The sequence below is a fragment of the Raphanus sativus genome, chromosome 8, assembly GCF_000801105.2.
Source record: "Raphanus sativus cultivar WK10039 chromosome 8, ASM80110v3, whole genome shotgun sequence".
NCBI lineage: Eukaryota > Viridiplantae > Streptophyta > Magnoliopsida > Brassicales > Brassicaceae > Raphanus > Raphanus sativus.
In genome coordinates this window covers 3,648,263-3,657,353 of record NC_079518.1, presented here as the reverse complement: position 1 = coordinate 3,657,353, position 9,091 = coordinate 3,648,263, and the positions used below count along the sequence as shown (strand labels likewise).

Here is a 9,091-nt window from a genome sequence, read left to right as displayed (position 1 = left end):
ATGACGTAGAAGAGATGGTGTTTGTTTTCTGACAATAATATATTTGAGAAGATTTTGTGACAGCTTGCAAAATCCACGTAAAATCTTTATCTAAGATTTGACCTATCAAAATTGTCAGTTGGAGAAAAGCAAAGATATGAGCTTTTACGTATTATTAAAAATGCACATTATTTGAATGCATGAGATTGGTATTCTGCTAAATACGCTATAATCTTTTGGTAATGATCCTAATTTCCCTTTTTTTAAATGAGTTCAATAGTATTAATTACTTTGTTTCTTTCGTTTTAGTTATCTTTTCAAGTTTGTGCATTTATATTAACAAAATATTTAGTTTTTCATATTTCTTATATAAAAATATCATTATCTATATATTTAATTGTATTTTAACTAATAAAAAATAAAATATTTTTTAAAATAGTAAAATTTGCATTGAAATTATAAAATAATACTTGTTTTAAAATAAAAATTAATTATGCAATTGAAAAGGAATGAGTAATATATATTTAAATACACTTAACTTTGTAATTTCGATGTGACAAATATTAAGGATTTATGGCGTATTCTCTTCTTTGTAGTTTTAAAAAAAAAAATTATTGCCGTCAAATTGTTATGATTATTGAGCGATAAAGCGTATTGATACACACGTACTAATGTAGTGACCCTAGACAATGTAGACATATCACGTGAAGAAAAGCGCGTTACGTGGTCTTTTTGTATCTTGACCCACCTCTAATTACTTTTCTTTTAACATTCATCAGTAGTCACTAACTCGATTCAACACAGCTCCTCATATTCCAAACTTGGTTACAATCCCAACCTTTAAAACGATTGATAATTCTGTTTATCTTCATATAAATATGAGAATCTCTTTCTGTTTTTATTCGTCTTCGTGAAGTTTTGGATATCTTTATATACTAAGCATTCTATATAAAGAATCAGATTCAACTATATCAAACGAATAACATCCACTACTGATTAGTAGTCTATCTATGTAACGGGTGAGTAAAGCCAGAGCCGTGATATATGCATAGAAAAAGAAACAACCGCCTCAAGTTCCTTTTAAAATGCTATCTTTCGGGGATTCATTTTCTATTGTTACTCAGTGTAATTAGTTAAATAAAATGCATAACTTCATAATTTAGCTAAATGGTTACCCTAGATGATAATTGTTGGTACAAAAAAATTATCTTCAGGATAATCTATTTTTTTAATTATAGATTTAACCATTATCATAAATTGATATTATTAGCTGTTTTTGTCTTTCTACTGATTTTGTTGACATATGTTTTATAAAAAGAATTTAACTCATTTATATATTTTCGTTTATCATATTTTAAATAAATTTAGATATTTAATTTTATCATTTTATATTTGATATTAATTTATTTTCAATATATAATATAACATATCATTGTTTTAATTATATATTAATAATATTTGGTTAAAATATTATAAATTTTTAATTTATCTGATATTGAATTTAAATAAAATTATATAATCAATTACTCCAAAAACCCCGAGCACGGCACTGAGTGAAGCTAAGAACAATCAATAGCAAAAGCAGATCACAGACACCAGATTGATTATGAGAATGGAAGCTGTACAGCGTATACCATGGTTAGACCAAATGGTTAAGCGTGTGAAACAAGGCCACGGGTTTTTCTTGCTGTCAAGCTGCTGTGTTTGATTTCGACAATAGTTGGATGTTGACTTTTCTTTTTTTTTCCTCTCAACGATTTAATTTCAGAAGCTAGGCAGACAAAAGTTATTTTTTGTTTTAAATAAAATATTTGATTGACACAATTTTCTAACGTATATGCATATATTGACGCCATATATGCCTATATATGTATATGTATGCATACTTACAAAAGTATTCGGGGGGGGGGGGGGGGGGGGGGGGGGGGGGCATTAAGTTGCTTATTTGGTTTTAAAATGGATAAAAGTGTAGGTAGACAGTAGACATATTAGATGATATACCTAATGGGATTAACTATGATTATTATGTAAAGTAAAAGCTATTTGATCCTCTTTTGAAAAAGCGGAAGTTGATAGTCCATTTTTATTTCATTATTAAGTGAGATATAAGTAGGGCTGGACATTTTATCCGTTAAATTTGATTCGATTCGTTATCCGTTGCTATTCGATTCGAAAATTCCGAATATCCGTAAGCTTTCGAAGCAAAGCAAATACTAAAATTCAATATCCGTCAAAATCGAAGCAAATCACAAATATTAAAATTTTGGGAAGCGAATATCCGATCCGATCCGTCAATATATAAATACATGTATATTTTGATTATATTTAAAGTTTTAAATGTATAAAATTATATAATTATTATTCTAATATATTATTTGATAGATTCTATTCATATTATTACTTATATAAAAGTATTACATAAAAGGAAGAGAAAATATTTACGATAATTATAATTTTTTTTTAAGTTTTGTGTTATTATAATTTTAACTAAGTTTAAAAATTTACAAAATATGAAGATTCATTGCTTTTTTTAATTTTTATCTTTTATATCATGCAAAAAATATATTTTACAAAACAAATTTGTATCAAATTTTTAAGATTATTTGTATTAATCAAAACAAATGAGAGATCCGTAAGTATCCGCGAATATCCGCAAATATCTATTTATTTTCCGGATATCCGTTTTTTCCGAATATCCGTATTTTTTCGAAGCAAAGCAAATCGAAAAATCAGATATCCGTAACATTCGAAACAAATCACAAATACCTTCAAAAACCCGAATATCCGATCCGTGCCCAGGCCTAGATATAAGGATAGCTAAGACTTTTTTTTTTTTGGATAGCTAAGACTTAAGAGGTGGAAGTAGACGCTTCAACCTAATTAATACATCTAGTCGATTTATTATTTTGACACCACTCTACGGTAGACGGTAGTTCCATTCCCCATATTTATCACCATAATGATTGTATTATTTATACAATTAATCATTCTAGATGTAATCAGTCAACGTAGTTAAAATAAGAAACTATAGATGAAATACTCCATGCAAGGAAAACATTCTTACTTAGTATGTACATTTTCCATGAAAATCTGAATTTATTGAAGCGCATTAACATGAATCGTCTGTGTTAAATAATCTGTTATTTTATCTTGGTTTATACAAAAATAAAAACAAATATTTTTCCATGGTTTGTAGGGTTTAAACAGTATTCACATGGACGGCACAGTAGAAAATAGAGCATCGGAATAGTTTCTTTTAAAAAAGGATTTAAGTTCAGTAATATAAGTGTCACTAAGAAAACATACGTCTATACATAAGAGATACATATAAATACAAGAAAGGGTTTCACCATTGAAGTCTTAAATTTCCAAGACGTCAATGCTTAGGTTTATTTGCTTCTGTCTTTCTATTAAATGATACAATTGTAGAGCAAGGAACCACATGTGATACAAATGTCATTCTTTGACTATCGTCGTGATAAGAAAATTGAAAAGCCTATTAAGAAAGAAAAAATAGGCAAGTGCATACGGATTTAGTATTTTTATGTGGTTTCGACTGACACAGGTTTCGTATTTAATAGGGAAACTATCTAAAATTAAATAGAAATTAAAAAAATACAAATGCATATTAAATTGAATTGAATTATTATGGGTCTATTAAATATATATCTTGAAAGCCTTTAGTCAAAAAAAAATATATATAAAAAAAAAAAGAAGAGAAAGCGTTGTTTAAAGGAGAGCCTCTGCTACGTTTTAGGCTTTGAAGTGATACAGAAGGCATAGATTGTTTTCACCATCAGCATCACCGTCACTAAACACCATAGCCCACCACAACTCTTCTCTCTCTCTCTTAGAAACAGAGTTGATTCCTTGTTTTCTTGTTTTCAATCTAGTGTTTTCTCATTGACTATCTCCTGATTGTTGCTTTTCTAGAGATTCTGTTTCACTGCTGCATTTTGGAATTTTCCGGTGAGTTTCTTCAGATTTGACTCTGTTTCCTTCTCTTATTTCTGTTTCATTTGCAGATGTTGAAAGCTCATCAAAATCAGAATTACAATCGTGTCTTGGAATCTTTGTTTTTGTCTTTGCTCTGGATCTCTAGTGACTAGAGTTGTTTTGTATAGATGGATCGTAAGAGTTGGCCATGGAAGAAGAAGTCCTCTGAGAAAGCTACTCCAGTCACAGACCAGGACCAGGACCAGGTACTTCATTACTCATCAGACTTGCTTCATTCAATTCTTTAAGATTTGAGTCTTGATTCTGAGATTCTTTCCTGATAATAATTATTATTAAAAAAAACAGGAAAATGGGAAGAAGACAAGCTACATCCAGATCTCATTTGATCAATACTCTCATTTCAACAGTTTGAAAGATGATGTTCACAAGTACGAGGAACTAGTTGCCAATCTACAAGATCAGATCAAGGAGTTAGATTCCAAGCTATCTACAGCAAATGCAGATATCACAGCCAAGGAGGCTCTGGTCAAACAGCACTCCAAAGTCGCTGAAGAAGCTGTCTCAGGTAAATCATTATCAAAAGTAAACAAAAGGCTGATGATTAATAGTGTGGTTCTCTTACTTTTTTAACTCATATTGTTTTTCAGGCTGGGAAAAAGCTGAAGCAGAAGCTTCGGCTTTGAAAACGCATCTCGAAACCGTTACCCTCGCCAAGCTCACCGTTGAAGACAGGGCTGCTCATCTAGACGGAGCTCTAAAAGAGTGTATGAAACAGGTAAGGAGTCTAAAGGAAGAGAACGAACAGAAGCTGCATGATGTCATTGTAACTAACACCAACCAAATGGACAAGCTCAGAGACGAGATCGAGTCCAAGATCGGAGAGTTCGAGCGAGAACTGCTCCGGTCTGGAGCCGAGAACGACGCGCTGTCTAAATCACTGCAAGAGCGTTCCAACATGGTTATGAGGATAAGCGAAGAGAAGTCCCGAGCAGAGTCCGAGATCGAGCATCTCAAGAACAACATAGAGTCTTGCGAAAGGGAGATCAACACTCTCAAGTACGAAACGCATGTGATCACCAAAGAGCTCGAGATACGCAACGAGGAGAAGAACATGAGCATGAGATCAGCAGAAGCGGCGAACAAGCAGCATTTGGAAGGTGTCAAGAAGATTGCAAAGCTGGAAGCTGAGTGCCAGAGGCTACGCACTCTGGTGAGAAAGAAACTCCCTGGTCCTGCGGCGCTTGCGCAGATGAAAATGGAGGTTGAGAGTTTAGGGAGAGGAGACTATGGAGACCATCATAGACAAAGGAGGTCACCTGCTAGGCCGTCTAGTCCTCTCATGTCCCCAATGTCACAGATCTCTGACTTCTCGCTTGACAATATGCAGAAGTTTCACAAAGAGAATGATTTGTTGACGGAGCGGTTGCTTGCCATGGAAGAAGAGACCAATATGCTTAAAGAAGCTTTGGCAAAGCGTAACAGCGAGCTTCAAGTGTCGAGGAACCTCTGTGCTAGAACATCAAACAGGCTTCAAACACTGGAAACTCAGATTATGAGTAAGAGTCCAAGCAAGAGTGGCTTTGAAATGCATGTTAGTAATCCTCCTAGCATGGCTTCAATGTCTGAGGACGGAAACGAAGATGCTAGAAGCATTGCAGGGTCTTTGATGTCTGAACTCTCTCAAACCAACAAGGATAGAAACAGCGAGAAGATGAAGAAGAACAACGAGAGTGCTAACCAGTTGGAGCTTATGGATGATTTTCTAGAGATGGAGAAGCTAGCTTGTCTACCAAGTGGTGATTCCGATGCTGAGATTCTACCACTGAAGAAAAGAATCTCAACTTTGCTCCAGTCTCTCCCCAAAGATGCTGCCTTCGAGAAGATTTTGGCAGAGGTACGGTGTGCCATTGAAGATGCAGGTGGACCTAATGTAAACGGTCATGCAGAAGAGAAGGAGATAGCTCTTCAAAATGAGACCACAGAGGAAAAAGTTACACAAGAACTGGCTCATGCTCTCTCTCAGATTTACCACTTTGTTTCCTACCTTGCGAAAGAAGCAACGCTGTGTCAGGAGGACACATTCTCCCCAAAAGTTCAAGAGTTGTCTGTCACACTTGACAGAGTATTGAGCAAGGAGAAGACTCTGGTTGACTTTTTGTTTGACCTCTCGCGAGTTTTAGTAGAAGCTACTGAGCTGAAAATCAACGTGGTGGGACTTAAAGCATCTGAAGTGGAGGAGATTCACAGCCCTGATTGCATTGATAAAGTCGCTCTATCCGGTGAGCATTACCAGAGTGGTTGTTCTCAGAGCTCTGATTCCGAGATTCCAGATGATAGCATCGGCTACGAACACAAGCTCTCACCAGTTCCTTGTAAATTTACATCAGAAGAGTTTGAAGGGTTGAAACTCGAGAAAGAAAAGGCAGAGACCAACGTTGCAAGCTGTGAAGCAGATCTTGAAGCAACTAAGTCGAAACTACAAGAAACAGAGCAGATTCTTGCTGAAGTGAAGTCAGATTTGGAATTTGCTCGGAAGTCTAATGGCATGGCCGAGACACAGCTCAAATGCATGGTTGAATCATACAGATCTCTCGAAACTAGATCAGCGGAGCTGGAAGTCGAGTTGAGTTCTCTTAAAGTCAAAATCGAAAACTTAGAAGATGAGCTTCATGAGGAAAAGGAAAACCACCGTGAGGCTTTAACCAAGTGCCAAGAACTCGAGGAGCAATTACAAAGGTATACTAAAACCAAACACTACTCTTTTATTCACCATGAAGTAAGTCTCTAACTTCTGTTTCCTACAAAACTTAGGAACAACCAAACCTGCCAGACTAGTTCAGTAACTGAAGCTGATGATCCAAAAAGCAAACAGGACAATGAATTAGCAGCTGCTGCAGAGAAGCTACAAGAGTGTCAAGAGACTATATTGCTACTCGGGAAGCAACTCAAATCCATGTCTCCTCAAACAGAACAGGTTGCTTCTTCTCCAAGCCTAGAACAAGCCCTAAACACAGTAGAAGAAAACGAATACACAACTTCCACAAATCCTCAAGACAAAACATCGAGTTCGCCTTCACACAAAGACACACCATCGATGACCACAATGAGATCTCCTGTAGGGTCGAAACATAGACACACCAAGTCAAACTCATCATCTTCCTCTTCCGGATTCACCCCTGAGAAACACTCTAAAGGACTCAGCAGGTTCTTCTCTAAAGCAAAGTGAACAAAAGAGTATAATATCGTATCTATTGCTATGTATATGGGTTTTTATTATGTAAAGAACATACGACTTTGGATCAATAAGACACAAAATGTTACACACAGTTCTTTAAAGAATCACCAGCACCCTGAAAGAAAAAAGAAGAAAGCACAAAATCAGCAATAAAGATTCCGACAAGAGACATGACAACTGCAGAAGTTGTGGATTCTCCAACACCTTTAGCACCTCCCGTAGTGGTTACTCCCCAAGAACAACTAATCACAGATATGATAGCTCCAAACACCTGAGATTTAATCATAGCACTCACAATATCCCACGGTCTAAGCGCTCGATGAGCCGAGTCCATGATTATGTTAATGCTAATCCCGTAAACCGCGTCGGATAGCAAAGCACTCGAAGCCATCCCGACGGTGAAACACATGAGCGTCAGAAACGGCAAGGCCAGACAGGAAGCGATGACTCTCGGCGTGATGAGATAATCAACCGGGTCTGCTCCCAAGACACGGAGGGTATCGGTCTGCTCAGAGACTTGCATTGTCCCTAGCTCAGCTGCAAACGCGCTTCCCATCCGTCCGGCGACAACGATGGATGTGATGACGGGACTGAGCTCTCTGGAGAAGGCGAGAGCCAAGACGCCACCGATGGATCTGTTGAGGCCAAGCCTAGTGAACTCTCTGACGAACTGGATGGTGAAGGCCATGCCGACGAATGTGGAAGTGAGGAGGCAGACTCCTAGGGATTTGGGTCCGGTTCTCTCGAGCTGTTGGAGAGTGTTTCTCCAGTGGATCTTACCTTTTAGTATCCGGAGAAGGACTTGTCCCGCTATGATGGGAACGGATAAGCCTCTCCATATGAATTTAGAAGGTGACCATTTGCTGAATGGAAGCTCAGCTTCAGGGGAGGTTTCTTCTTCGAAGATAGCATCATTAGCATTCAAGTCCACGTGTAATATTCTTCGTTGCCGTATAAGACTAGGAGACCCCAAAGGCTGATGATGTTTTCCAATGAAACCGAGTTTACAGAGTTTGGGAGGGTTAAAGACGATGGAAGCATCATCACGCCTTGGAAGAATCCTGCAAAAAGAGTGTAATTTTCAAGAATCCAAAAGACATTAAAGAAGCTTATTATGCCTCCTCCTAGTACACAAATACCTCCGAGGAAATGTCAATGACTGATGGATACAACAAGTCTGCATCATTGTCTCCTTCTTCACTGATTCAGTTCCAGCTCCAAACTAGAGAGATATTCAAAGTGTGTTGAAGGCAACAAGCCAAGAATTACCAGCTTTAAATCCTCACTAAGTAAGAAACGGGCACAGCATTTGAAAATTGAAACCTAGAAATATCATAGTAAGGCCAGAATCGATTTTGAATTGATTGAAACGGCAGCAAGAAATAAAATATAGGAATCCGAGATCCTAATCGACGCCTAACGATTCCATAACTAAGTTCCACTTCCTGAACAATCAATCGAACAACTCTAAGGCAGTCAATTTCAAATCCAGTATGAAACTCGACGATCATATACTGACTGATCAATTGATACGAGCAACTGAGCAATTGATAAGTTCGATACGAAACTACATAAGAGCAATTACAAGTGATTCAAGAGAACTTACGTTCAGAATAGAAACCAAGCAAAGCTAGGAGGATGGAAGAAGCTTTTGCTGCTTCAGTGGATGGATTCATCCAGAGCTAACAATAAACGAACAAACTACTAACAAGGATGTTGGTTTAGCTCGCAAGTCGTTACCTCTTCTCACCTTAAAAAATAATTAATTGGGCCGCTATAAAGCCCAATACGTTTTACAAATGAAACGTGGGCTTAGCCAGTTCTTCATGGCAACAAACTATATTTTGACTAATTATGCATCATTTTAAGGGTATTCCACAAATAACCCCAAAAATAATGGCAAATTAAATTTTTAGTAAG

The 9,091-nt window shown here is 36.7% G+C and overlaps 2 protein-coding genes across 5 annotated transcripts; one reads left to right on the top strand and one right to left on the bottom strand.

Annotated features, from left to right (window-relative positions):
- Positions 1–3,679: 3,679 nt before the first annotated feature.
- LOC108822012 (filament-like plant protein 4) lies at positions 3,680–7,262 on the top strand. Of its 2 annotated transcripts, none has more exons than XM_018595023.2 (5): positions 3,680–3,948; positions 4,104–4,181; positions 4,282–4,501; positions 4,584–6,672; positions 6,748–7,262. In XM_018595023.2, the coding sequence occupies exons 2-5, from the start codon at positions 4,104–4,106 to the stop codon at positions 7,160–7,162; spliced, it is 2,802 nt and encodes a 933-aa protein (XP_018450525.1). In that variant the 5' UTR covers positions 3,680–3,948; the 3' UTR covers positions 7,163–7,262. The 2 variants fall into 2 exon arrangements, with proteins under 2 accessions (XP_018450525.1, XP_018450526.1); XM_018595024.2 differs by having other exon boundaries at positions 4,082–4,181.
- LOC108822014 (protein TRIGALACTOSYLDIACYLGLYCEROL 1, chloroplastic) lies at positions 7,204–8,905 on the bottom strand. 3 transcript variants are annotated; one of them, XM_018595026.2, is made up of 3 exons: positions 8,778–8,905; positions 8,311–8,393; positions 7,204–8,232 (listed from the first exon to the last, which is right to left on the bottom strand). In XM_018595026.2, exons 2-3 carry the CDS (start codon positions 8,355–8,357, stop codon positions 7,254–7,256), a joined length of 1,026 nt encoding a protein of 341 aa, XP_018450528.1. In that variant the 5' UTR covers positions 8,358–8,393; positions 8,778–8,905; the 3' UTR covers positions 7,204–7,253. The 3 variants fall into 3 exon arrangements, with proteins under 3 accessions (XP_018450528.1, XP_018450529.1, XP_056848776.1); XM_018595027.2 differs by having other exon boundaries at positions 8,311–8,494; positions 8,778–8,899; XM_056992796.1 differs by having other exon boundaries at positions 8,311–8,456; positions 8,778–8,890.
- Positions 8,906–9,091: the final 186 nt, after the last annotated feature.